The sequence below is a fragment of the Varroa jacobsoni genome, unplaced genomic scaffold, assembly GCF_002532875.2.
Source record: "Varroa jacobsoni isolate VJ856 unplaced genomic scaffold, vjacob_1.0 contig01702, whole genome shotgun sequence".
Taxonomy (NCBI): Eukaryota; Metazoa; Arthropoda; class Arachnida; order Mesostigmata; family Varroidae; genus Varroa; species Varroa jacobsoni.
The window spans coordinates 18,044-45,883 of record NW_019214677.1 but is presented as its reverse complement, the minus strand read 5'-3'; the positions used below and the strand labels follow the sequence as shown (position 1 = coordinate 45,883).

The 27,840-nt window shown below is 36.5% G+C and overlaps 4 protein-coding genes across 28 annotated transcripts; 1 reads left to right on the top strand and 3 right to left on the bottom strand.

Annotated features, from left to right (window-relative positions):
- Positions 1 to 168: 168 nt before the first annotated feature.
- Rpp20 (ribonuclease P protein subunit p20) lies at positions 169 to 4,507 on the bottom strand. Of its 2 annotated transcripts, none has more exons than XM_022853445.2 (3): positions 4,134 to 4,507; positions 1,163 to 1,413; positions 169 to 639 (listed from the first exon to the last, which is right to left on the bottom strand). In XM_022853445.2, the coding sequence occupies exons 2-3, from the start codon at positions 1,394 to 1,396 to the stop codon at positions 469 to 471; spliced, it is 405 nt and encodes a 134-aa protein (XP_022709180.1). In that variant the 5' UTR covers positions 1,397 to 1,413; positions 4,134 to 4,507; the 3' UTR covers positions 169 to 468. The 2 variants fall into 2 exon arrangements, with proteins under 2 accessions (XP_022709180.1, XP_022709179.1); XM_022853444.2 differs by lacking the exon at positions 4,134 to 4,507 and adding an exon at positions 2,020 to 2,167.
- LOC111272150 (EEF1A lysine methyltransferase 4) lies at positions 1,439 to 9,096 on the top strand. Of its 23 annotated transcripts, none has more exons than XM_022853420.2 (6): positions 1,439 to 1,858; positions 2,802 to 2,876; positions 5,021 to 5,203; positions 5,425 to 5,501; positions 6,718 to 6,929; positions 7,459 to 9,096. In XM_022853420.2, the coding sequence occupies exons 1-6, from the start codon at positions 1,831 to 1,833 to the stop codon at positions 7,619 to 7,621; spliced, it is 738 nt and encodes a 245-aa protein (XP_022709155.1). In that variant the 5' UTR covers positions 1,439 to 1,830; the 3' UTR covers positions 7,622 to 9,096. The 23 variants fall into 23 exon arrangements, with proteins under 23 accessions (XP_022709155.1, XP_022709154.1, XP_022709151.1 ...); XM_022853419.2 differs by lacking the exon at positions 1,439 to 1,858 and adding an exon at positions 2,236 to 2,457 and having other exon boundaries at positions 2,802 to 2,849; XM_022853416.2 differs by lacking the exon at positions 1,439 to 1,858 and adding an exon at positions 2,236 to 2,457.
- On the bottom strand, positions 8,604 to 11,835 carry LOC111272154 (peptidyl-prolyl cis-trans isomerase 6). The gene is made up of 3 exons (XM_022853442.2): positions 11,533 to 11,835; positions 10,472 to 10,701; positions 8,604 to 9,797 (listed from the first exon to the last, which is right to left on the bottom strand). Exons 1-3 carry the CDS (start codon positions 11,605 to 11,607, stop codon positions 9,482 to 9,484), a joined length of 621 nt encoding a protein of 206 aa, XP_022709177.1. The 5' UTR covers positions 11,608 to 11,835; the 3' UTR covers positions 8,604 to 9,481.
- A 2,079-nt stretch (positions 11,836 to 13,914) lies between these two features.
- On the bottom strand, positions 13,915 to 27,482 carry LOC111272148 (uncharacterized). Of its 2 annotated transcripts, none has more exons than XM_022853408.2 (19): positions 27,296 to 27,482; positions 25,220 to 25,397; positions 24,213 to 24,309; positions 24,007 to 24,083; positions 23,261 to 23,568; positions 22,598 to 22,771; positions 22,126 to 22,239; positions 21,755 to 21,873; positions 21,238 to 21,331; positions 20,498 to 20,612; positions 20,215 to 20,282; positions 19,862 to 19,959; positions 19,551 to 19,688; positions 18,856 to 18,984; positions 18,105 to 18,371; positions 17,141 to 17,338; positions 16,335 to 16,637; positions 16,101 to 16,247; positions 13,915 to 15,467 (listed from the first exon to the last, which is right to left on the bottom strand). In XM_022853408.2, exons 1-19 carry the CDS (start codon positions 27,318 to 27,320, stop codon positions 15,408 to 15,410), a joined length of 2,709 nt encoding a protein of 902 aa, XP_022709143.1. In that variant the 5' UTR covers positions 27,321 to 27,482; the 3' UTR covers positions 13,915 to 15,407. The 2 variants fall into 2 exon arrangements, with proteins under 2 accessions (XP_022709143.1, XP_022709142.1); XM_022853407.2 differs by having other exon boundaries at positions 16,101 to 16,250; positions 27,296 to 27,480.
- Between the last annotated feature and the right edge of the window lie 358 nt (positions 27,483 to 27,840).

Here is a 27,840-nt window from a genome sequence, read left to right as displayed (position 1 = left end):
TAAGAGCTTGTCCTGTTATTCATAAACCGAAAAAATCGCCAAAGGGAGCAGTAAGATAATTCGGCTTTTGCGCACAATTGGATTAAACACGTTGTCATAATTTTTTTTTCTGTAGTAATATTTACATGATCGATGAAGACGAAATGATTAAATAAGTACATCAATTACTTAACCTTTGAAGGGCGCATGGATACAATTAGCATACATATTGGCATTACGTTTATTGAAAAAGTCAACTACAGTGACATACTTGTATCAATATCTGTCTAGAGAAGCTTTCAGAGACCGTCCTGCTGAATCAAATAGCATGCAGGGTAAGGAATATACTATCGTTGATTCATTGAACGATTTTAATTTTCTAGACGGTTCTGTCGAGACATCCCAAACAAACATTTTAGACCAACAACACCAAGATGATAAAGTATTTCAGCACAAATCAGCAAATGCCTAGTTTTACGGACCAACCCCTCAGGTTGTAGCGCTTTCTGATTTGCGGAACACGCGAATATGGATTGTCGAAACCTTTCGCTTTTGACTTTGCGGTTCAACATCATTTGCAAGTGGCTCGAGATCGTCTGTGACTTCTATTGTTCCGGTTCGTACATCTGTTCCCATTACTTCTCCGAAATGTGATTGAACCTGTAACAAACAACACACTTCTTTATATATATATAGCCAACCAATTTAACTTCCCGAAATGATTCCAAGTCCAATGAAGAAATAACAAATGCTCCGATTTTAATCCATCAAGCACGCATCTTTTTGATCAATTTCTAAACGGCATGCTCTCAGTAATAATACCGCATTCAACAACGGCGAACGCGCATCTCTTGCTGAGTTTACTAATTTGAAATAATTGTATTTTGTTATTTTTGGCCTAATAAGTTAGTCACGTAGGAAAGGTCTTCACAACCTAGTTCTGTTCGACTGAGAAACTAAGAGATGCCGCATTAGGCGAAATAAAATATCGAACTGTGAATGATATGAAGCTACAGGTTGTTCTGACGAATGTAGACATCTATATCGGCAATAGGCTTTAATGTATTTGAGATCAGTCATATACGACTTAGATTCGTCTCCAGCGTGACTTATTGTATAGAATGAGATTGAAAGACAAACAGCGAAAGAAAACATGAAAAAATATTGAACAGAATTATCTAACCTGTAAAGCGATATTAATTGCACGGTTGACTGCTGCTCCAATACCATGTATATGAACTTCCTTGCCCCCTCCAAGAAGCACATCTTTCGCTCGCTCGAACTGATGTTTAAATTCGGTTCGGGTATTCACGTAGACGTGGTTAGGAGATCTAGGCATTTGTGGAGGAGGCCTTTTACGTAATTCATATTCCGACTTATCGAACTGAACGCGTTTCTTTGAGGCGTCAGATGACATAATTAATATGCAGCCACCTAAACGGCATATTAAAGCATTAACAAGGCAATACCAGCCTGCATCGTTTATAATTATACATACCTAACAGGAATATGCCTGTCCTGTAAGTTGCACAAACTTATATTGCTTATTCTAGTTCCGCAGATAGGGCGCGAACTATTTGGTTTGAGAACAAATATATTTAAAGGGAGTCCACAAATATGTTACAAGTATTTTTATTACACGTATTTTTTTTGAGTCGGTAGGATCTTTCCTTTACATTTATGCTATTATGCCTATGTGCCATTAACTTAAACCCGATCATTTGTAAATATATGTATATTTGTCTCAAAATTAAGCCAGTTTTTTGCACTTAAAAAAGTGGCTACGCTTAAACGATTTCAAGCTTCCGTAGCTCTTAAGGTTGCGCTTTTCCTCACAAGCGGACATATGATATGACATTTGCTTCGTGTTTGCTAAAAGGTACGTTCTAGCTGTGGTTAAGACATTTATGACTTGATACCGGACCCAGGCTTCATATGATATGTATTATCATGATAAAATGTAATAGTAAAATGCCGGCTGTATGTTAAACAAATAAATAAACACGTTGTTCTCCTTAGTGCGAAGTTAGTTGTTTTCACCTTTTTGCACCCGAATCACAACGCACGGGAGGGCTATAGATTCGATTATTCCTTCCTGCACCACCAAAGATACAACAGTTATTATGAATGTTAAAAAAACTAATCACACCATATGTGTACTCAAATACGGTGTCGCAACTTTTAGCTCTGAAAACCAGCTATTTTATCGTATTCCGCACATTTCAAGTTCCGCGAGTTATCCCCGCACATGGCTTTGGAGATAAACATGCCGTTCTGCTTTGAACAAGATGGCACAAATTTATCTTATAGCTACAAGTTTTTTTTAGGAAGATGTCTGGGGAGACAATTTCTTCACGCTATGGCGATCTATATTTGGGTAGATGTCTGTAGTATGAGAAATACCTATGGATAACCGTAATACTTCCTTGTCATCCTCGTTCTCCACTGCAGACTGCGCTCGCGTCTGTGTTCTACATGGTATTTGTATGTGTGAGTCGGCATCAGTCCAAACTTCCCGATTCTTCTAGCAAAAATTATTTTCATCTGAGACCGTTTCAAGTGCTGCCATTCAAGTGAACAAAGCTATTAGTAGTATAAGTTTTTGGTAATACAACTATGATTAGGCTGTGTAATAGTCAAGTTTATTGTTCAGTTACATTGACTACGGGCACTGCTATCAGTCATATACTGATTTGCAATCAGCGAAGGATATGACATCCATATGCATCATATAGGTAAATTAAAAAGTGTTCGTATATTACCGCTCAACGAAATGTCGTAGGTGTCTAACGTTTTTCATATTGTTCAATGATTTTTTTCAGACGGCGCACCCGCGGAGTATTTTGTGTTGACATTTTTTTGGAGGATTGGTAGTTTTGTTTATGCCATATTGTCCAGTTAAGAAAAGTTAAATTTTAGATAGTCCTTCTATTTTGAGGACGTTCTTATTGACACAGGAAAAAGAAACGAAAATGAAGTTATTCAATGTGTAGTATACTGCTTAATTAATTTAGTATAACTGAATATATGTAGACGAAAATTTGAAAAACGGCGCAATTAAAATGAAAATGGTTGCAATATTCATACCTACAAGCTTCGTTTACGGCCGTTCTTAGCTGGCGCGGACTAATCGGACCAGGTCGTTCTCATCCGCAGTTTCGCGGTTTCTGACTATTGATTCAAAAAGCCAATTCAATATTGAAAACAAGTAAAATTGCTCTTGTTTAGAGCAGAAGCGAAAAAGATTGTAGAGGAAGATTCGTAGCAGAGGTATTAATGCTTCTTTCAATAGGTAATATTGATAACGCTCAGTTCCGCTTTCTCTTTATCGTAGTGATCACTTAGTGTATCGGTAGTTTGTATGACAGGAAAGGCCCATAACAAAAGTTATGGGCCTTTCCTGTCATATGCGTTATGAAAACATGTGATACGCAGTTGGTGCACAATTTTACCTGCTTACTTAAATGAGATGCTTCGATGTTTTGCATTGTATGTGGCTATACTGAAAAGACGGAATGCGTACCCATTAGCTCTTCATTGAGATGTGCACTATGGGACTCGCCCCGCAAACCTTGCAGAGTTAAGTTTGCATTACTACAGTTATATCATCCGCATCACACAAGGATTACGTTGCCAGTGTACACGCTTCAATTGCGAATGTTTTAATTCTTCATTAATAATTTTATTGCAAGCACCGAAATTCTTAGGCCCTTGATTTTCCCTGATATTTAACTTGGAAGAGTAAATAGCTACGCACTGAAAATGCCAGTGTGAGTAAGCTGTTACGTGTTGATCCATTAAAAGCTACACACAAGGCGTTTAATCTATCACCTACTTTGAAACATTGTTCTATAGCTATGCCACATTTTCAGCGTCGCTGAGTAATGTTTAAAGAATGGCACCAGCGATCGAAAAAAGCGATTCTCTTCAAAAGTATTTTTTACAGTTAGAGCAAGTATTTTCGTATGCAAAGGCAAAAATAACTAGGTATGTTAATAGGGTAACCACAGTTTAGAAATACAATACTGTTCCTGTTTGCCGTTGATGCTTACTGCCGCAACCTTATATGAAGCACACCTTATATTTTACTCAGGTTAGCATATAAAATTATAGATTCTGTATTGTGTCAATTAATCAATATATAAAATACATACCGTACTATATCAATGCGAGCTTTTGTTGTCTCAATCTCCAACCGAAAAAGAGTTGTCTTCTCGATGCATGAAGTTAGTCGTAACGTTTTAATAGGACCTTGGCCCAGCTCTTTGCTTGAAGAAGCACTCCGATTACGTTACCCTATTGGCTACGTTCAGGTGTTGAAGCCTACTGGCGTAGATACGCATTTTGATCTCCTCGAACCATTGCCCCGGAAGAGTTTTGACAATATTCGGCCTTTGGAGCTGTGTTTTTGAATTGTTGTCATCTCGACGTATATCTTAAAGTCAATTTCGTTGCATGTAAGATAACACGATATAAAATAGGCCAAGGACATAAAGCCGAAATCATTATATCTAATGAGAATTACGACGTATGTACTTAATAAACAGCTTGCTAATCGCTGTTATAGTATGTAGGTTTTCCATTTACTGTTTTGCAAGTTTCTGCACGCTTATAATACCTGCGCCAATGTAGTAGTTTGCTTATATATCTTTATATCTTTCTCTTTTAAATCTCTAACAAAGATAATGTATGTCTATTAGAATAAAACATGAGTTCACACGTAGGATTTATCTTACGTTGATTTGAAACTGAACAGTATCAATAGCCCATTAAGTCACCTTTTTATCGCAGTTTTTCAGTGTGCCTCTAATTCGCTTATTACATTTTTTTATTCAGATATTTGTCTAAAGGTGTCATCAGTCAAGCTGCAGCGTTCACATTAAAATAATATCAGTAAAAATCTGCCACAACGGAAAATGTCTGGGTAAGATAGTTAGCGCCAAAATTTTACAGATTTCGGAAAAACATTTTTAACAATTTTACCAAGTTGAAAATGATCCTAAAGTTAGCTTATTCTATTACGTAATTGTATATATTTCAGATAGAACGGAAACAATGGAAAGGCTAAGTACTTTACCTGGACACAATTGTGATTACTTATCGAAAGGATACTGGAACTTACGATATATAAGTGAAGATAATTTTGAATGGTGCAAAGGATACCAGGAGTTCAAACCTCTTATCACGAAGTATGTGGGCAAAAATGATAGAGTGCTTATACTGGGTAAGTTCTACGACTCTGTTATCGTTTATACGTTGATGAATGTCATGAATTCCAGATATAGCCAATGGCAGATAGGAGTGCAATGTCATAAATCAGATGTGAGGGCTATACTAGTTTTATACACGAAAACTACGTCGGATAGGAACGGAACACATTTGCAATAACGTGTGAGTGATGTAAAGCAGTTTTGCTCTATGCTCACTTTTTTTATATCATTACAGGATGCGGGAACAGCTCTCTAGGAGCAGAAATGTTTAGCGATGGTTTCCAAAATATTATTAACATCGACTTTTCAGAGGTAAATTCAATTTGTTGAAAAAGGTACTAAGTTAAATACACAGAAGTAATACCGAAACATGCTGTGAATCTACTTTCGTTAGAATCGCTAAAAAATTTGTGTGAATTAGACCAACCTGTCTGATTATGTTGAAATCCCTGTGAATGTAGTTAAAGGGCAAATGAACGACATGCAGGCCTACCAGTTTTTGTTTTCTAAATCGCTGATTAATGTCCAAATTCGAACAAATTTTGGAGGACTGTTTGTTCCTGCATTTATCCACTGTTTTTGAGACTGAAAGGAAGCCATTTTTTTTTGCAGAATAAAGTAACAAACTTGATAGAGCAAAAATAGCACACTATTTTCCGAATTTGAGCAAAGATCGGGTGTTATGTAATGGCTTCACACAGGACGAACCCCTTTAAAAGTAAAAACTTCCTTTTTGCATTCATAGACTTTTATGAAGTAAATTATGAGTTCCAATAGATTTAAAAGGCTTGAAAATCATTTAATGGGCTCAAAAATGATTTTTGATATTCCTACTTTTTTAATATAGAAGTAAATTGCCGTTTACAGAAATAAAAATTGATTGCCAGTGGGTCAACCAGATAGGGTTTAGCGATTAGCCTTTTTAATACATTGTGGACTTTTTTTGCAACGTTTAAACTTTTTGTTGTTTTAAGCCTTCGCATTTTTAATACTTTTGTTTAAAGTTTAATCCTGCTGAAGTATTTAATTAGTGGTTTACGCTCCGATTTGAAATTTTAATAGCAGTGAATGGTGGTTATATTGAATAAATATGGTCGTCATGAACGACATTTCTAGCGCATGCGACAGATTTCGTTGAAAGATCTGTCTTGGCATAGATACAATTTTGGGAACAACCCGTAAGAGGACGTCTGGATTTAGATGCGTCACCCTGTGGTTGTCAGTTTCCAACAATTCAAACTCTTTAAGTTTTATTATAACTAAATTTAAATTAAATAGCATTTAGATTTCACGCAGCACGCAAAGCCACTCTGCCGATAACGAACACTGGTATTAAAAAAAATTAAAACCATGTTTGTATGTTTTAGTAGTGGTTTCCCGGAATCCTAAATCGACGACGTTAGGTTCCAGTTCCACAATGTGACATATAGCCAGGTTTAAGCTTCCGGGTCTAGAATGTATGGCCCTAAGTAAACCATTGCTAGTCGAATATTGAAGATGCACTAAATTGTGTTGGCGTTCTACGCAGGTGGTTATTGAGAAGATGACTAAGCGTTATCCCCAAATGCAATGGTTTTGCAAAGATATGCGCACACTTGAGGGCGACGCCGATTTAGGCCAATTCGATGTTATCATCGAAAAAGGAACGTTAGATGTGCTGTTTGTTAAGGATAAAAGTCCATGGGAAGCTTCGCCAACAACCAAACACGACATGAAAAGGACAACCGACAGCATATATAGGTACAGTGCGATTTCTCGTTCGAACAACGGTATGCCTATTGTGCTTGTAATCATAGTAGCAATAGCTACTGCGCCTAGAAAGTACACTACAGAACAGCCACTATAATTAGATATCAGCCTTAAACTTCAAATGCTATACTCAAATATTGGGTTCAAATATATCTAGGCTTTCTTCAACAATCCATATAATGTATTAAAGCATGTTTTCTACAAAGAAATATAATCAAACTAATCTAAATAGGGAATTTTACTGCTGTTAATAAATATCATCACACGAGGTGAAATATCGGAAGGTATCGCTTAACTTTGGCAAAAGCTTTTATGGTTGGAGATAAAAAAAATCCAGAGCTTATATTAACATAATAAATATGATAGTATGTGCAACTTGGTCTTGAATGTCATTCATGAATGTCAGGAGTCATTTTTACCAAATATTAATCTTAAAGTACATTTGCGCATCGGCTTACCATCTAGTATATAGAACGCTGGAAAATCACGGAGTTCCGTTTGGTTATTTCTTTGGCTTCAGTCTACTTCGCCCTGGGGGCAGATTTGTTTCGGTGACATTCACTCAACCTCATTTCCGCCTGAAGTATTACCAGCATGAAGAGTACAAGTGGAAGATAAACTATGAAACGTTCGGTGAAGGATTCCACTATTTCTTCTACGTTGCCACGAGAGAATGCCCGTAATTGCTGCGCCTATGGTTACGATGTAAAGTTAGTTTATAACCTTTTATTAATATGCACGCTATACTATAAGTTGCTATTCATTTCCGACGTTAGTTGAGTTCGTGCCGGCTGCTCTCTGTTTACAAATTGTGAATAAGAGAGCACAGGCGAGTTGCTTAACTAAAAAACAACCACCTTCGCGGATGTACTTTTTGCCCAACGAAGAGCTGCAGATTTGAATATACAGTTCTGAAGGTGAATAATATTTTGTCTTCGATTATGAATAAAAAAGCAATTCAAATTTGCCCACACGCATACGACCCTCGAAAGCTTGTCGGTTTAAATGTGTCTTGGCCTTTTACCGCTCATTCACTGTTCACGAAAGACGGCAATGTCTCTCTGTTAAAGTATGCCACACGGTGACAATTTGATAGAGCCAACGTAATGGATGAACTCAAATTAGGAGTACTGTGAAATCATGTGCGTTATTGTGTACTATATTATAAGAATTAGTAAAGTTCATGAGTTTCTGAATGAAGCCTCTAGCTACATTCAAGTTCGCACTAAAATAAAAGAAACCTAGTCCTTACTCTTACACTTCTCTAATAATAATCTGGGACTCAGAAGATAATGAGACTAAGCACTTGAAGGGCAGTAGGCATATTAAGATATATATAGCTTCTAAAGTATCTCGCTTCTATTTCTGGGGAAAAAACATTAGGGTAGTGGCAGCTGAAGATCCGTACCTCTCAATCATTGACTATCATCGACCACATGTTCAACAGTAAGCTGCCAATTCTGATCACTGATTTCACTTCTGACAATTATCTTAAAGTACGCTTGGGTTAAGTAAAAATATATTTTTATATCTAAGCTTCTAAATTATTCGCTTTTTAATGCTATATGAATGTTAAATATGGTACGAATTTATGCTTAAACATAGCAACAACAAGACGAGTGATTTCAGTTTTGAGAACTTTAAAAACTAGGAACACAATATCAATTTAAGTGGAACTGAAATTTTATTAAAGTTTGTGTAGATTTTTTTAAAAAGATCTAGACTTTACTCCGGAAACATAAAACCAAGTGTTATACAAATGCCGACCCATTACGCGAATATCAATTGTGACAGCTATTTATGGCGACAAAAAACAAAAAATGCTGCTGTGACCTGCACAGACTTATCCAATTCCGTTTCCTCTGTTTTTGGTACTTTGCCACCTCAGAAAGTACATTGCTACTCCGCGTCTCTTGTGAGGTTTATTCTAAAATACTTCACAAATAGCTGGTATGCTTTCGCGTTTGTTAAGAATGATTATTTAATAATACACGCGGTTTCAAAAATTTCATTTCATTTCTCATTAAATCCCACTAGATTTTATTATCATAAATCTCCATTCACACATTTACTGTCAAGTGTACATTTGTACAGATATGTGAGCTGACTGTGGTCTGTCGAATACATCAATAAACATCTTGCATACTGGAGAAAACTATTAGGTGTCGTCTCATTCGATTATTATAGGTAATCAATTGAATGTTCAGTGAAAATTGCCGGCGCGACACGCAATTAAACACTCACTTTGATTTTCCTAGAGACCATCTTTACAATTACAAGCAAGCCAAAATACACTGGAAGGCAAAGTATGTAATGACCACACTCAGGCCGATTACCTTACCACATTAGAAAAAAGTATAAGTTTAATTATTATAATAGACACAAGCTAGTCGCTTTAGAGGCGGACATGCATACCCGTCAGTGACGCTTACATATGTTTAATTTTTTTCTGGAAGCAAATAGTTTGTAAATCTCTCGCCCCCTATTTTAAATATAAAAATGAAGCAAAAATTAGGCAAAAATCTGCCACGGTTTGATGTACTCTACTCTGTGGCGTCACTCTTAGCAACGGCAAAAGGCTCCGGAACTGGAATTTCTTCACAGGTCTTAATCTTCACTTCCTTGACAGGCCGGTCGTTGCTCGACGTTGGATTCGCCTCGATTTTGCGGATTACATCCATACCCTTGATGACTTTGCCAAAGACCACATGCCGCCCATCAAGCCACGAAGTTTTCTTGGTTGTAATGAAAAACTGCGACCCATTTGTGTCCTTACCAGCATTTGCCATCGACAGCCAGCCGGCTCCGTAGTGCTTCAGCTTGAAGTTTTCATCAGCGAATCGTTCACCGTAGATCGATCTGTACATACAATCAGTCAAATAGTTATTAATCTGCACATAGAATTCGAAAAGAAAAAAAAATATTTAAGATATCTTTTTATAACGCATTTGCTATAAAGACACAGAAGCTTTAAAGATGAATCAATAAAATATCAGTAAAGAACAACACAATATTTGATCCTTACGTAGCCAGTAAAAAAAAAAACTTTCTTTATAATGTGTCTTGCATCATAGCAAAATCCATTATCAAATATTTTTTCATAGTTTGATGTTCACATAAATTCTGCCATTAGGAGCAAACTAAGGAGCTGTAAGTAGCATTTCACTAATATTTAATGGGCATTTTGTTAAGCGTAATGCCAGTTTCAAATTAAGTTGCATTAATAGAGCAAAAGCTTAGCTGTACGCTTTCCGGGACCAGAAATAATAATCCTCAGCTTGAAAATCCTCCAATCACTATGTTACTAGCTTATCTGGCAGTAAGGTTTTACTATATGTTTTTACAAGTTATCTTGTGGACATCACTGCGGTATGTCTATTTTTCTAAGCATATAAGCATGAAGATCCTATTCCGACAAATGGAAATAACTATAGAAATAAGTAAGAAAAAACCGCCTAATCAACTTGAACAAGCCGTGTCGACGTAATAAAATATCGACAAACTTAACAGAAAAAAATCTGAGAAGGCCAGACCTTCCACCGGTTCCGTCGCCCCGGGTAAAGTCTCCACCCTGGATCATGAAATCCTTAATAACCCGATGGAAGATGCTGCCTTCGTAGCCAACGAGGTCATCCGTCTCCTTCTCTCTCTTGCTAATGCACAACTGGCGGAAATTCTCTACTGTTTTAGGCACGGTCTTTCCAAACAAGCCAATATCGACTGTGCCCACATCTTCGCCGCCAATCGTCAAGTGGAAGCGGACCTGCAATTTTAAATCAAGCGAGATATCTACTATAGTGTATACTTGACTAAGAAACGACGATTAGTGCAACAAACTATTGTGACCTTATAAAAGTCCTTATTCGAATGAGGTGAGGTTTTTAGATTGACTTGTTTATGTAAATTGAACGGTTGTGCATTATATGTATTTTTATATCTTTCTATAGCAGTATATGTCGTTTTGAAAAGATGCAATATTGCATAATCTTATGAGTACAGCCTATAACTTATCGATTACAAAAATTTAAAAAGTAACGGCTGTTCAAATGCATAACATGCATGTTCATACGGTGCTAAGCTTTTTGTGTGAATATTCTGTGTTTACTATATTAGTTCATTGTTTTCCATTCAACGCGTCTCTTAGCACTCATTTCAAACAAACATTGGTGTATTTGTACATTTCGTCGAATTAAAAACAAGGTTTATCATTCTGGGACAACAATCTGATGACCCGTCCCGATTAAATGTTATTTCTTCTAGAGGCCTGCATGGTATTATATAAATATAAACCTAATATGGGCAAATAACAATCGGTATTTCAGCAATAATGCACATGTAGTACTCTTAAGAGAATTCCAGAAAAAAAAACTTGGTCATTGATTTTTATTTCTACTCGATGCTCACAAAAATGAATTGATAAGGTACAAGCTGTTCACTCAGTTGGCTACAATACCAGGTATAAATAAATGAAAATAAATCCACTATAGGGGCACTGTACTTCGCAATATTGCAACGGTCTAGAGCACACACATACATAACATTTTCTGTTTTCGTTTTGCCTCTATAAGAAGTATGCTCTCTTAAGGTATCGCACCGTGTTAGTGACTTTGGGTCCTTTCGATGCAAAGGTAGCGCAGGCCAACGCCAACAAACCGACAAGCGTTCGCATCTCGAATATTCAGTGGCTGGAAACGGTCAAATCGTTTAACATACGAGCGAATAAACTCCTTTGTCCACGAAACAACCTGCAAATCACGATTGATCGAAGAGCGCCTGCAGGCTTCAGCAATAAACATATATCAAATATATAAACGCCGGCTCGTTGATGCCTCGTTCGGTGCACTTGTCGACAGTACCTTGGCCTGTAAACACGTCAACAACAATTCGACCACAGCAGTCAATTTCGAGCTGTGTGATTGGCCGCGGAGCTAGCGGCTGGGTGGGGAAGAATCATCAACTGTTCAAAATAGATGGCGCGCCTAACTCCTGTGATGTTTACTTTACGTATTAATATTAAAAATGAAATAGTTTTAAAAGCCATGAACACATTGGATACATTAATATATCTTCATGCGTACACATTCACATTCATCAAGTATGAAATTGTGCGAACTATAAACAATGAATTACCAGATCGATTTCACTATTGGTTACTACGTATGCGAAGAAGATAAACATACTATTTCGGTCGATAAATTCTGCTCCTAAATTCTGCTTTATCAGTAATTTTTTTTGTGTTTAATAAGATCTATTTTAGGTTGCTGATTACCAATAATCGTAAATAGCTTAGCTGGAGACACTGCAGTGATAACTTGTTCACTCATATATAGTATAGATTTGCATTGACCGCTCTAATTAAAAGTTTCTGAGCCAAACGATTTACCTCTCGATTAATATTTGCGCTGATCTTTCTCTTCCTGCGTGCTATTAGTTCATGTTGTGGTTCTCACCTAATACATGCAAAGTCCCCCAAATGATAGTTTACTAAATTTGTTATGGTAGACGTCTATCCAATAATTTTTCTTTCAGACTTGCTAGCATTCTATGCTTCAAACGTTTCCTTCAAATCCAGGATAATTATATTATTTTCTGTCCATCGATCAGCTGCCTCCAAGTATTATTTAGACCCATGGATAATGCGCTTCCCTTATCCGATCATTCCAGGTACACGTACTGTGGTGTACTGCCATACTACTCCCTGATTCATCTAATAAAACTCTTTATAAACCTCAAGACCCATTTACCGAGAATTGGCAGCTCAAATGTAAGGAATTTTGCTTCGTAATTGGAAGAATACTACTTAACGCCATAACAAATTAATATCTAAATTGGTTATGAAGTTTAATTATTTTAAGAGCTCTTGTCATCAGCTTCTGATGGCTAATTGTGACTCTGCTTTCGTCGTACTAAAGATCAATATATATCATATACGTTTCTCAACATAGTCAGCTAGAGGAAGTGGGCGTAATGAAGGTACAAGCGCAGTAGTTATCTAAATGGCGACATTTAGCTAATGAAGAATGTGATTCTTTATTTGCTTTAAATATTAGTCGCCCTTATATATAAGAGACGGTATACATACTGCCTCTGTTCAAGTCTGTCGAACAATGGAGTCCATTATCGATCTGCGTACATTCCTGAGGTGTCGGCCAATGTCCGGCCCTAATCCGGAGTGGGATACCGATCAAATAAGTTCACGTGAAATAGTTTATTGATTTTAGATCACTCTTGTTCGTAAATATAAAACACGAGATTTTTATGAAGGATCATTTTTGCAATGAAATCGCAGTCACAGATTCTAAAGACTGCAAAATCCCTATATACTGGCGTCTATTAAGAAATAAGAATCGAAACTTATTTGCAATAAATTAGTCAAAATAGGTACTAGACACATTTGCAATGAACAAACGACATGCAAGTCTCCCATTACGTGGTTTATTGCACTTGACAAAAATACTGTACCTCCTGAACGAGACTTGTTCAGGATGGCAATATACACTTAATTGATATTCATATTAATGGACACGTTGCTACTATTATTAGTTCTTGCTATAGCTAATAAAACATCTGAACGAAATGTAATGAAAATAACCGTTATCATCGTCACCCTTATCACTGATAACAAAGCAAAGTCTTTTTTCCGTTTTGACAGGCAGATTCATGGTGGATGATTAGTTAATACCTTATATCAAACCATTTGAGATTCATTGATTCACTTTTGATATTCATGCCGCAACGGGCGGTCCTAGACGCAGTGTACAACTTCCCTGAACAACCGCAGGTGGCAATCATGTATAGACGGTAACTTCGAATAACCGTGAGTCATTATTTAGGAATAATCATCTTGACCCCGCTACATCTGGGTCAGTTGGCTATTTTTGGCAAACAATCGTTATGATCAAACCAAGTTAAATTAATATTAAGTAAGGTTAATTATATATGATAACTTTAATTAAGATATAATGCGAGAAAACGCTGCAAGTTGTAAGGTAACATTTATTGATGCCAATGATTGATCTATATATGTACAAAATGTATTAATGGGGCTATGATTAGTCACATACGTTTAGGTCACACCGTTCTATTGATAACTGTATGTCTACTGACATTTTAAGCTCACACAGGATGGTATGAATCAAAGAAAATTTCTAATTCATCAATGCACTATGCGTAAGGGCCAAGGGCAAGAGAAGATCCTGTTCGAGTATTGTGTAAATTTCAAAAAGGCCATTGCGACATAAAAGGCAGTATCACTCATATAAGGAATGCATATTTTTCAAATGCATGCATATAACAGCGCAGACTTGACAGTTAAAATATAAGACGCAAGTATATCACGTGAAATTAAAATGTTTTGATTCATTTTCATATAAAGCGTTTGCATGGGTTTTAACAACTCTTATATGATCGTTGAATATCAAATGTAGGACCAATGTATGAATAAAAAGTATACTAGTTTTCTTTATTAATAAATTAATAAGAGATCACACCGATCTGCATATACCTAATCAGATTAAAATCGAAGACTTCCTGGCCTCAAGTGCTCGGAGATGCCGTAAACCATTCCGTATAGACGATTACAAGTTATTAAAGCATATTTTTTAATTACATTAAAATTGTTGTATTTTATCTAAATTCTATAATCCACAGTAAATGAGTGGCATGAACGAATAAAAGAAGCCTGGTGGCGTACTCATCGTGAGAAATTTTTGTCCTTTTTAATGAGGTAAAAGACATTTAGTAGAACAGAGATAAATACTGTCCCGTCTACCATAGAGATTAAACCATTTTTTTACAAGCTTTCACAAGTAATCAGACCTCTTCTGAGATTGCAAATGTATATACTTGTCAAAAGAGCTTACACAGAACTGAGAAAATAAGTTTGAATGATTAAACCAGTCGAAAACAAGCCACAACTCCAATATTTGTTATAAGCTATTCCTTAATTAGAATGTGGTCTTCGATAGAATGAGAAATTGTCACGCACAGTTAGACTAGCAGAAGATTTGTGTTTTACTGCAAGTGTCAAATATGAAGCTGCGCACATGTTCTCAACAACGAAATTAAAATTGTTGGAGAAGTTAAATTCCTGTTATAACTCCCTAACAGACGAGCAATTAGGGGTTTACTTCAAGTAATTTAATTTGCCTTAATTCTGGCAAACATCTATTATGCGAACTAAATGTATATAAGTCGCACGATCAAAAATGATAAAGGATAAAAAAACTGACAGGTTTTCTGACTAAAGACATCTCTAAATTTATTATCGCCTGTCGACATGTTAAAGCTGATTTGAGATCTACACTACAATCTGATTTTAATAAGTAAAATCGAGCGATTAGTCATACCAAATACTTATCATGCTAAATAAATCCTAAGGACTTCTTTGAATAAGTTAATGAGAACGAATCATAGCTTAAAAACGTTTTAATCAATGCAAGAGACTACATTAATGACGTTCGCAATATCCTATACACTTTGCTGATCCATTTGTTCGATTTCGAGTAACTCTTCTGATGAGATTATCACCTGTACAACAACATAGAATTATATCGAAGTTAAAGCAATGGAGTGGTTCTATTTGCAGTGAAGCTTACAATAGCTGGCCCTTCTTTTGGAAAAAAACGTTGATATGGCAATTCTCCATTTGAATCTATCTAAAGAAAAAAATTCAGCTAGCAACAGAACAAAAGTAACTAGCAGCTGTTGGCGTATCACGAAGTTCGTTACAACGCGAAGAAAATACAACGAAGACGACGCTTGGGGTATTTATAATACAAATTCATGAAGGAGACATACGAACGACCAAAGTGTGCGGGTGAAGGGGTTGAAAAGTTCACCCAATATGCCGCTTCTGAAAGATTATCTAAAACGTGGATCTAAATCTAAAATTAGGGCGTTAGTCTCCTAGGGATATTGAAAAGATGTGATCTGTCCTGATGTAGGAATTATTTTACAGACCAGAGTTGAATATCTCATCTGTTACCGCAAAGGTGTAGCGGCGTTGGAAAAGAGTACATTGACACGTGCTTGTCGGCAATGTATTAGCAACTGCAAAGTTATTTCCGGCCGTGGCCTGTAGTCTGCAAGCAATCGAATATTCAATAAATGACCAAGTTCATATAACACGTAAGTGCATAGCAATTATATTTCAGTACTCGCCTCTTCTACATTCGTTGAGGTACCAGTTGTCGCCTCAATGGCCACAAAAAGACTGCCACGATTTTTAGTGGCAGAAGTGCCAACTGACGGGCACAACTCTTCGCTATTTTCGATAATATTTAGTTCGGTTCGGTCAGATTGTCCGTGCTTCTGCAATAGAAAGTCGAGGGTAAGCTCCTAAGCATTTGCTGAACTTCGCTGTTTTGATCGTAAGCGGTTATATGGCTTACGTACCTTTTGATGTGTTCTCATTGACCACTCAGTGAGGAATCGTCGTCTGCAACGAGGACACGTAAAACGAGAATGCCCTACTTCAGGATGGCTTTGTCGTATGTGGACAGTTAGAGATGACTCGAAGGAAAATTCGGCTGTACATATTGAGCAAGCATACGCTTTAATATCGGAATATCTGTGCATTCGAAGATGCATCTGGAATACAGCCCATGAAACGATCTGTACAGGACAGTATGGACAGCTACGGTAAACCACCTGCTGAAGCGCTTGGCAAAGACGATAGCGGTGTACCAAATAAGCCCCCTGAAATATTTTCAAGAAAAATATCAAATACCTAGATCAATGGCAGGTGCATAATTATTTGAGTATATCTGTATACATATTTAGATACTAACTTCGTTCAAACAGTTACGTTTCAGGTAGTAGACAGTTCTCCAAAATAGTACATCTGTGCTTTAGTTGGTCATAACTTAGACGGACTGAGTTCAAGTCTGAGTCAATGAAAAACAAACACTAAGAACCAGCTGTTCATGTGCTGGTAATTACGCCATTTGCACTGAGGCGGAAAATGACATTTTCTTTGCATTACCCATAACAATATTTGTATATAAAAATACATCTGGGATGCGTCATACTTATTCACACACTAATTCTTTCGCATCATGATATTAAAAATATGGAGACTTTGCGATGCTATTTTTGTACTGGGCTCAAAACCCCTTAGCACTAATAACAAAGCTAAATAATGTGCCCCTTCCCTGATGTAGCAATCGACCGAAGCAAGACAAGTATTGAGCAAGACATACTGGGCCCTGGAAGCTTCTGGAGCAGCGCCTGCAGCGGTACCTCCAACAACTGGTCCGTTCCGTGCGACGAAGATAGTTACAAGGCTGGTATGGCCAACCTTTGAAGGCATTTGGTGATTGAAGATGAGGATTTGCATTACGAATCTTACACCTTTTGAACTTTTTAACGTCGGTAGCTTTTGATATCGAGGTATAGTTCTGAAATATGACATTTAAATATGCATATATAAAAAAATACTTAACTTAAGAAAAAGCAACTGTTATTTTACGATACGTCCTAGCAAGTACGATTGAAAATCGGTCAGATCTGCAGTCGATATGAACACTTGATCTATCGCCACTTCCTATATACTTTTTCTTACCGTACTCAAATAAAATGGCCGATCCTTGAAAACGTTATTATCCTCATACTAATAATAATAAGAAACTTAGATTTTGATGGCGCTAACTTCAGTGGCAACCTAATAACGTTTAAACGTGTGAATTTATAACAAAATTACAAACGTCAACTTGACCAGCCGAGGTACGTTTAGTTTTAATGGTCAGTATACTGCAAATACAATTAAGATATTTTAGGTTTTCTTATTCTGTTGAGTTTCGGCTACACACATTTGCGCATCCATCCCGAAAAAATTAGAGTGATAATTATTAAAAGGCGCTGCTCATATACAACTGATCACAGACCAACACCAGACCAACTGACCGATAAATCGTCTATCGAAAATTACTACGAACGCCCAACAAATTGTAATTTTCAGGGAATACACACACTGTGCGTAAATGTATAGGACCATTTGTGCTGCAGAACACTGTAGGAAAAATGTAACGCATTAATCTTAACACACGCAAGTGCTTCAAAGACGCATTGCTTTTTAATTAACTATACTAAATATAGTAACAGTCCGCTGCATATAGAAAACTACCATAACTATACGATAATCCTTTAGGTTAGTGCGATACGAACCTCTAACATTTGTTTTTCAGGGTTTTTGTTATGGTGTTCTCGTTTTCCATAGCCGGGTATAATCTTACTGCTGGTAAACAAAGTGTGAACTGTGTCTTTAGCCTGGGACGCTATCTCTTCACCAACAGACTGCGTGCACTGTTCGTTTTCGTGCGCGGACCTGTCGTTTGTTCTGGAAGCTGTTCGCGCATCGCATCGACTATTATTTGGTGCTACGGTATGTTGGACTCGGACGTGTTTTAAAGCTTGAAAACGTTCCGAAAAGCCCTGAAAGGAAGTCATGAACACGTTAGCTCCCTAATGCAGGCGTCTTAGTCTCGGAATCTAAAAAAGATCCAAACAAACAGCCGACTGAGCTTCTCGTCGCCGATTCATACCTCTGGACAAAAGCTGCTTTCACGTAATTGTAATTGTGTTTCCATCGAAGAACAATACTTACAGAAAAATCTGCTTGTTTAGAGGAATGGTAATTCCACTGAATCCATTAAATAGTATCCGCACGTGCATTATAAGGGAAGAACTAATTACAGAATGTGGATGACCTCAATATCCTTGTCATCAGTGTTAAAAAAACTCTTTGCTGAAGTGGTTAACTTGCTCAACTTTTTAAAGATCGGTAAGATGATGCTTGCGGAAACGGGTTCTGTAATTGCCCATATCTAATGTAATTTTATTGCTTTAGCACTGTCATTGTTAAAATAGTACTGGTACGCAACATCTAAATCTCTTTATTGCTGCTATGTTCACACACCTTACCACAGACGTCGCACTTGAATGGCCAAATTCCTGTATGGCTCGCCTGGTGACGAATAAAAGTTTTTCGGGAATACGTCATGTGCGAGCAGTGTTGACAAGCATAATACTTCATTGTGGGACCCACCTAAATATGTAAGAAACCATAAACAATAATTATAGTTTTCCTTATTAGTAATACAGGAATCCAAACTAAACGTAAGTTCATAAAGAGGGGATGCAAATTTTATACAGACTAACCTGAACTATTACATTCATGGTAATTTTTGCTCTGATCGACCAAAATTTGACGTTTATTATTTTACTTATTGAATATAATCTCAGGTAAATGTAATGAAAACAGTGCTCTTAGAATAATTTGTTGATTCCTCAATTAATTGTTTAGGGTAGGACAAGCCACCGTGCGCTGTGTTTGCCAGTGTACAGAGAACGATTACCACTAACCAAAAAAAGCAGGGCTGTCACAATTTTACGCGATTTTCTAAGTATACACACACAAACACACGATACTTAACAGTCTACATAAATATTCACTGTATCCTCTGTCTCTACATATTAAAGGAGATTAAGGTCGTTACTCGGAAAGTAACGGCAAATCGATTTACAGTGGTATATGTCTAGTCGACGAACAAATGACGCGTATCTGTTACTTCAATTTATCATTAATTTAATATAATGTAGATATAAACTAACCGTTCCATCAGGTAGAATTGCCTCCCCGCGCTCATTCACGTCCGGCACGATTTTGTGGCCGTTTAGAAGATGCTGGAGCAGTTCTCTCGTCGTAAAGAACGCCATCGAGCACAAATTGCATGCATAACGTTTTGGACTCTGTGGAATATAAATGAGTGAGTGTATGCACCACTAAGCAACTCACAGTTAAAAATTATACTTTAGTTTAGTAATAAAAATAGATAAACTATAAAACTAACGGGTCAAATTATCTGTGCGCGCTACGAATAATAGTTTTTTCATATTCGAATGAAACTGGAATTGGTACTTACCCCTTGGTGAACACGACTTTCGTGTCGGTGTCTCTGCACCGGTAGAGCAAACGTCTTATCGCAATACGTGCAAGGAAAACGTTCAGATCCATGTTTCGCTGAACATGTAAGTTGACATTTGCATTTATCTGTTAAACTTTGTAACTAAATAAAATATTTTGTGCGTATACTTCCTGAAAAACTGCATATTGCACTATATCAGAAACACCGGTACGAAGTCATAAGAATGCTACAACGTCGATCAACACGATAGCAATATAGAGTAGTATCTAAATACTTTCTGCATATGGTCTAAGCATATAATATGTTATGTCGAAGGGAACATATATATAGGGTCGCATTAAGATCCATACCTTTAATATGGTATCGTAACGCTGCTTTTGTTGCATAGCCTTCATTGCATTCTGTGCAGTACCACATCCTGTATAATGAAGGGAAAACACGCAGAGAAAACACTTGACTTTATCGCTAATAGGAATTATTGAAAGAAAATAATGTAACGGTTGATAGCAATTATAAAAACGCATCGGCATGTATCCAGCGGAAAATAATAGGGTCATTAATAATAGCAGGATTATCAACCTCGAAACATTGGTTCTACGTGATCAATTTGCTGACTGAGAGACGCAGACTAACCTATGAATCTGCCCATCTTGAGGGTGGATCGAACGCATGTGATCGGCCAGAGCTTTCTGAGAAGAGAAGCCCCTAAAACATATCTGGCAAGATGGTCTTCGGGCGCATTCATTTCCTACAAAATTCATTTTTAAAGATACAGTACTTCTTTAGCAAAGCAAATATTCAATCATACATAGGATGTAAACATATCCTTCTTACTGTTAAGGTTTAAAAATCCAGTAATGATAGACATTATAATCTTAATGATAACTGTTAAGAAATTTTTTTAATATTATATAGTAACATAAATCGATAGCTCATACATTTGGCCTCAGTCTTAATAATGAGACAAATCTTTAATGCTTAAAAAAATAGTAGTAATAATAATAATAATAGTAATAATAATATTATCAATTATACAAATAATAATACTTTACAAGTTTCCTTTTTCTAAAAATATATTCACAAAAATTAATTTGATTTTTAAACATTTATAAAATTTGATAGATGTAAAATGTTTAATAAAATGTATATCAATAATAGAACTCTAAACCTCTTTTTTACATAAAGAGTTATTTTGCATTAGATTTTTAAAATGTTTTCATTAAAAAATTTTGGATTTATTAAGTAGCTTAACAGAATGAAAGCAAATATGTTAATTAATAATATGACTCAAATAATATAAGCCAAATTCATCATGACCACATAAGAAATAAACGACTCTTAAGGGTAATTTAATATGCATTGACGAACCTAACCTTTGGAAGCTAAATGATTGGCAAATCGTTTTTGTGTAGAAAATTTTTTGCCGCAGTGAGGACAATATAGTGAGCGACAGTGATCTGAGTGGATCTGAAATAGAATGTAGCGTCTTTTATCATAAACCCCTGATAACTTTGTTATATTACAAAGAGCATTTTGATTATGCGTTTCGTCATGTGCTTCAGTCAGATTAGCTTTTTATTCTGCTGGACCCATACAGAGGCTAGTTATCATGCACTAGGTTACGGACCGTGATCTCATACATAACTAACCTTCTGCTGTCAATATTGAATTTTAACTACGACATAAGGAGTGAACGAAAGACTTTGGGGTTGACATAACTTCGTCACCTATCGTTTAAAGTTAAAAGTTTTCTGAACATGGTGATCATAATATTTATACGCACTTATGGTAATTTTTTCCGGATAACTTTTGGCTAAGGCTTAACCTCTCATTCCAATGTACATTTAACAGAACTGTATTTTGTAACGCACTAGGATCTTGAATACTTACAAGTTTGCAGTGACGGAGAAGTTCCACAGGATCATGATAGACTTGCGAGCAATGGTTACATGACATTTGCGGATGTCCTGAGGGGTCTGAACTAGCTTCCGTCAAGAAAGAGAAGTGAGCTACGCTCACATACACCAGAAAAACCTTATTTGTTAATTCGTTTATTATAACTGGATCCGTTAAGAAAAAGCTTGACCTGAAAGCGGTAAACTTTGTGTTTAAAACAAAAAATTTTTTTCTGAGGAGGATGTTCTACGAGAAGGAGACCCATGTGTAATTAACCCATCGAAAATGTTTGTATTCATATTGTTGTACAGTAATACATTTGTACATCAAAACAAAATTTCTGTATTCTTGCCAAAGATATGAACCTGTGTGACATTCGAGTATATGATTTCGGAGCTGAGATATGGACAAATGAACTTTATCGCATTGAGGACATCTGTCAGTTAGCTGTTCGTGATGCAGTCGGAGCATGTGAGACTCTGGAACCAGAAGATAACATTAATACACTAAATCCAGTCACGCAACTCCATCTAAAAAGCACAGTCCGTCTACAATTTACACTTATTACTTAATAGTCTCTAATAGAACCGAAGCCAATTCTTGTTGATCTTCGTCGAAGTTAATGTGTCGCAAAGTCGCGGGTCATCTACATATTTTCCTAAACGGAGCTATATATAAAGCGGCCATATACATAGTATTAATGCAAGAAAGTTATCAATTAAAAAGTGTTGTCAACAGCCTACTCTAGAAATACATACATATATGATATACACTCCATTTACACCACATACACCGATAAAGGATGTAGCGATTCCATATTGTAAAAGGTGATAATACCCAGTTTTGTCTGTAAGCTGAAGACCGCGTTGCAGATAGGGCAAGTAAGAAGCAGGCCTTTTTTTGTGACAAGGTTCGATCCAGGGCGGCAGGTAGAACCAGCCAGCAATTCACGCACCGTTGCAGGTCGTTCCGACTGCTGAGTTATTCCGTGAGCTTCGTTGGTCTTCTCATCTGGTTAAAGTTAAAATTACACATTAACTTTAATGAAAACTCTCAAATGTCTACAGGTATAACAGGTATACACTTCTATATATATAATATATAAGCGTCTACAAGTATACACTTCTGAATGCAAACAGCGTGACAAATCAATATGCTTCCGTTTTGTTTGTTAGAATTAATGAAGTGTTCGAAATTATGCATATTTCTGACATTAATAGCAAGCAGAATTACAAAATGTGTCTTATTAATTTAGCCCACATAATAAATGTCCAAAAAATCTATTTTTTTAATCTACTTGCTATGTATACCTATTATAATATTTGTCGTAAACGTATTTTACCCTCCAGCGGTGGTGCTAAGAAATTCCTGTTTAACATGAGGCTATTTAGATATACTGTCCGTCCAAATGAGATGAACTGAAAAAAACGTTCAGTACATGAAATCTGGTAAACTTTTACTGCTTTTATGCGAACAAGACTCTAGAGTATTAGCACACACCTGTTGAGCGGTACCGTTGGTCTTTTCGGTGGGTTTTCTGAAGTTCAACTTCTCCAGGTTGAGCTTTATGAGTTCTCCGATGCGCTCCCAAACCTTTTACGGTATGGAATTTCTTATGGCACATCTCGCATTCAGCTGCGAATTTTTTAGGTGTCATCGTGCAGTCACTGACACAGTTTGTCACGCCTGAGGTTGTTCTGGTGGTTTCCAAATGACTCCGAAGATGTTCTTTGAAGGTGGCAAGCTTTTGAAAAAACGTCGCTCGTTCACAATATGAACATCTCAAAGGACCATCCACCAGGTGTTCGCTGGACATAAAGCGAAATAAGTAAGGTATTAGATACTTTCCGGGGCGTCAGCATAACATCATATGTATATCATGCAAACGCCGGAGCAAGCAAACGTGGACGACCATGCACAAAGCACTCGTCGTAGACCCGCCACATCTCGTCGTTCGTAACATTAGTAGGTACAATAATTCTGACAAATTTTTAAATTGGAAAGCTGAAAATTATTTGGTGGAGTTCTACGCATTCTATGCGTTGATACTTCGATGTTAAAGTAAAATCATATATATAGGTACATACAGTTGTAACACGAATGATGTTAAAGTGGACAAGTTAATATAGTAAATATAAAACATTACTTCGGAAGCGCGAGACAGCACTGACTAATGCATTTACTGAATCCTCAACCATAAAGATTTATACATGCACCATACCCCTTGTTAAAAATAATAGCCTCACCGATAATGTATATTCAGCTGTTGAAAATTGTGCGTTTCTATTCGACATACGGCACAGATAAACGATGACGTCCAAGGCTGAAATGTAACGTAGACTGTTCAGTAAATTTAATCTAGTTTTATTCGCACTTAAGTTACACGAAGAAGAAATAAATGGTAAAAAAATTAGGACATTAGGGCATCTCTGCTTCCATACAGTTTACTTACATTTTGTCGAGAACGTACAAGTTCTTCAACACGAAACTGAGTTTGAGGTAAATTGGTATCTACACGCAATGATGCCGTCTCTTTGACGGTTTTTAAACTGAAATAAATATAAGAAATATTCATTCAATATACCGATCTGTATGAGGTATTCAGTGAGTCATAGAAACCTAACAGAAACTAGTATAACTTCAGTTCCTTGGAAGGTAACCAGTTGCGCAATCTCGCTTTTCTTTGTAGTGTAAATTTTTATTTCAATATCAAAGCATATGTCAAAATAAAATAAAAATATACATTTAAATAAGGTTTTTAGTGTCTTTCTTACGCTTTAGGATTTAATCAAAGCTTGAAATTATCTAAAGTCAATTTTTCTAATACTTTCTTGTTTGTTTTGAAATATACGTTGCAAGCTATGTGTGGAGGCAAAAAAAAAGAGACAAATCGCAGGAAAACGACCTTCCCACAAAACCGTTGTCTGCTTATGAATCTTTGCGGATGAAAGACATGCAAAACTCTTTTTCATTAAAATTAACAATAAAACCACAAAAACGCATTTCTTGGAACTAATAAACTTACTAAGCTATCTTTGACTAAATTTTCTGTTTGTGTAATTCTCTGATGATGTTTGTGTAATGATATTGAATATCAAGGTAAAAGCACACTTAATGTCAAAAAAGATATGCATATCTCTTTAAATTGCCTGAGGACAACTAGAAAAACCAATCTTTTCTTTTATTATACCAGATTATCATGAACTTGATTAAATGAATTCATGTTAATTTGTTTTCTCTTTTTTTGCTTGTGTTTGTGTTATTACTCAGAGGCGTTGCAGCTGGCTCTGAATATCCCGTAGGCGTATCACAAACCGAGATGTCAAATTGTTAATAAATATATACAGCTAAATCTAATAAAGTACATATCCGGCCACTGAATTCAATTTAAAGTTAAACCTTGACTAATAATGTTCGCAAAGAATAATGTTTTCCAGTAAAATACTTTACACAACTTACCCTTGCGGTACCTGATTTTCCTGTAGGACCTCGACCAGGTCGGAATTAATAGAGTCCACGGAGTCGTCCACCACGAATACGACTGATAAGCAGGGTGTTCCTTCGTTTAAGTGAAGTCGAAACGCGCTCGACTGCTTTCGTACCATCAACCTCACGCAGCTATCCATATTTGAATCAACTAAGCATCGCGTATAATATTATTTTTAAATTAGCGCGAATATTATATGGATTCTGGCATTCTCAACACGATATGTCCGCTATATTGTGTCAGGATGAGTTGTTTGATATTTTGAATTATATTGATTGACAGACAAGCAAAAATAGTACAATTAAGGTGATCATATTCAAACGATTCATTGCGGATCTAAAAACTTGTGGCAGATTCTAAAAGATCAAAATATTCTTATATTAAACTCTGCTTGAAACATCGAGTACAAATATAATCTAAGGTAGTGGAACGGGCGGCTACCTCGGGGCCAATCTGCTTTCTCAAGGTCGTGTTTAACGCTACCATGTGGGTGGCATAATGCACTTATGCGTTAAACACTAATTAATTTATACTATCCGTTTTGAATGTACAGGTAAGCGTGTTTAGTTTGCGCTTGGTGTAGACTGGGATTCGTATTGTAGATTGTAGCCCAAAGGTAGGCAATGCCCTAATTTTGCGTTTTCATCCAAGTCTTAAACATCGTTGTATTTCGAAGAAGCGACCATAAGGATGCATGAATTTTTTATGAACTATATTATTCATAAGAAATTTTGTATCGGAAACACAAATGATGATTTCTGTTTCCGACGCGATGTCATGTTTTATTACTAGGATGGGTTTTTCACTTTTAATAGATTTAACATGGTTCAAACCAGTATCAAAGAATTATACGATTAGAGTGAATAGGAAAGCTACATTGGTCAAGCGCCTACATTTTGCTACTGCGTAATTGTGTTTGTTAGTGTATTTTGGTTGCTGGCAAAGCTGTCGCCAGCAATATAGTTTTCAAGCATAACTCTCCTCTAAACCGAACTCATTTATATTTAAAAATTCTAGCAACCACCATAACCATTAGGTTGAAAGCCCAACCAATGAATTAGCTGTTATCTCTTCTTACGAGCCCCCAGCTAAAAGCCGTGCAGTATCCTAATAGGATATGCCATTGTACTCCTCAAAAAATTACTCGATTTTTACGTACACCAAAATCATCGAGAAACGCAAAAAACTGCATTCAAACTCGTTGATACACTGCGATTTCCCAGGTGTCGCGATTATATTCTATATGTTCGCCTTGAAACTCTGCCTACTATGAAAATTTACTACGTGTAATGGATTTCATGGTAGTACGTAGGATCTTTCTAAGGTTCGTTTACGTAGTACTCGAACATTGATTAGTCATCGGTCGATTATCTTGAACATATCTGATTCTCAGCCATGTAGACGAAATGTTTAATTCGTTAAATATTCAATTAAGACAAAAGCTTATGGAAATACACATATGTTAAAAAGTAGAAACTACTGGGCACCATTCAGGTTATGAAAATTAATGAAAAAAAAACGTTGTATTGTTTAAAAGGCTCGTATCTAAAGGCGACTCTATAAGTAATGCTTCGCAACTCTGTTGTATTTAAAAGGAGACCACATTTAGCTAATTGCTGATACATTTCTATGAAGACGCTCCCGTAACATCCAGTCAGAGTGTAGCTTTTTATTGTGATGCCGAACGTAATGATTATTAGATGCACAACAATTGTTGAAAAACAAAATGAGAAATAAGAAAGCTTGCTTGAAAAATTCACTACATTTGACTACACTAAATTTCACTTCCTATACTTTTAAGCAAAGCTACTTGACTATTTGGCTAGCAACGCCATTTTGTGTTAATGTACGATTCTTTTCATCTTCAATAGAAAACGAATTACCTTTATTAGACACTTTAAAATAGATAGATTTATTTGAAACGTTTAATATATGCCCAGACGCTTACTACGTGACGCCGGCACAGTCACCCTGAAGGAGTAACAGTTATCGATAATTAATACCTCTGTTGTAAAAACATAAAAATATAGCCCCAGCTTCTTACTTACCCCAGCTTCTTACTGTGTGCACCATGCAGAACGACACAGAACTGCGGTAAGCAACCAAGACACGATAAAAGTCAAAAATAATAATAATAATAATAATAGTGCTTCCTACAAAAACTCATTACACTCGGTTACAAGTTTTTCTAGTACTTTGCGCTCAGCGAAATCGAATGTTTTGATTTGTAGATCCACTGTCTCATCCCAGTCATATGGTAGCATAACATAGAAGCTTTAGTTCTCCTCCACACAGTCAGCTTAATGCGATCGATGTTTTCTAGCAGCTTCCTACTTTGTATTATTACAGACTGTGTGAGCGCATAATATAGAGAATAGAACTGGAATTACTTTTGCCACACCAAGAGTTTCTCTCCCTTACGAAATACCTTTAACATGTGTGCTGTAGTGAGGCTCTGGTAGCAAGCTTCTATGCCGAGCGGCGTGCAGAAAAGCGATACCGTTATTCAACGGTTGTTGCACCTTTCGTATTGATAGCTGAAGTGCTTTTGCTGAGGTGCTCAGATCGCGCACCGTTGCGACTAGAGCCGTGG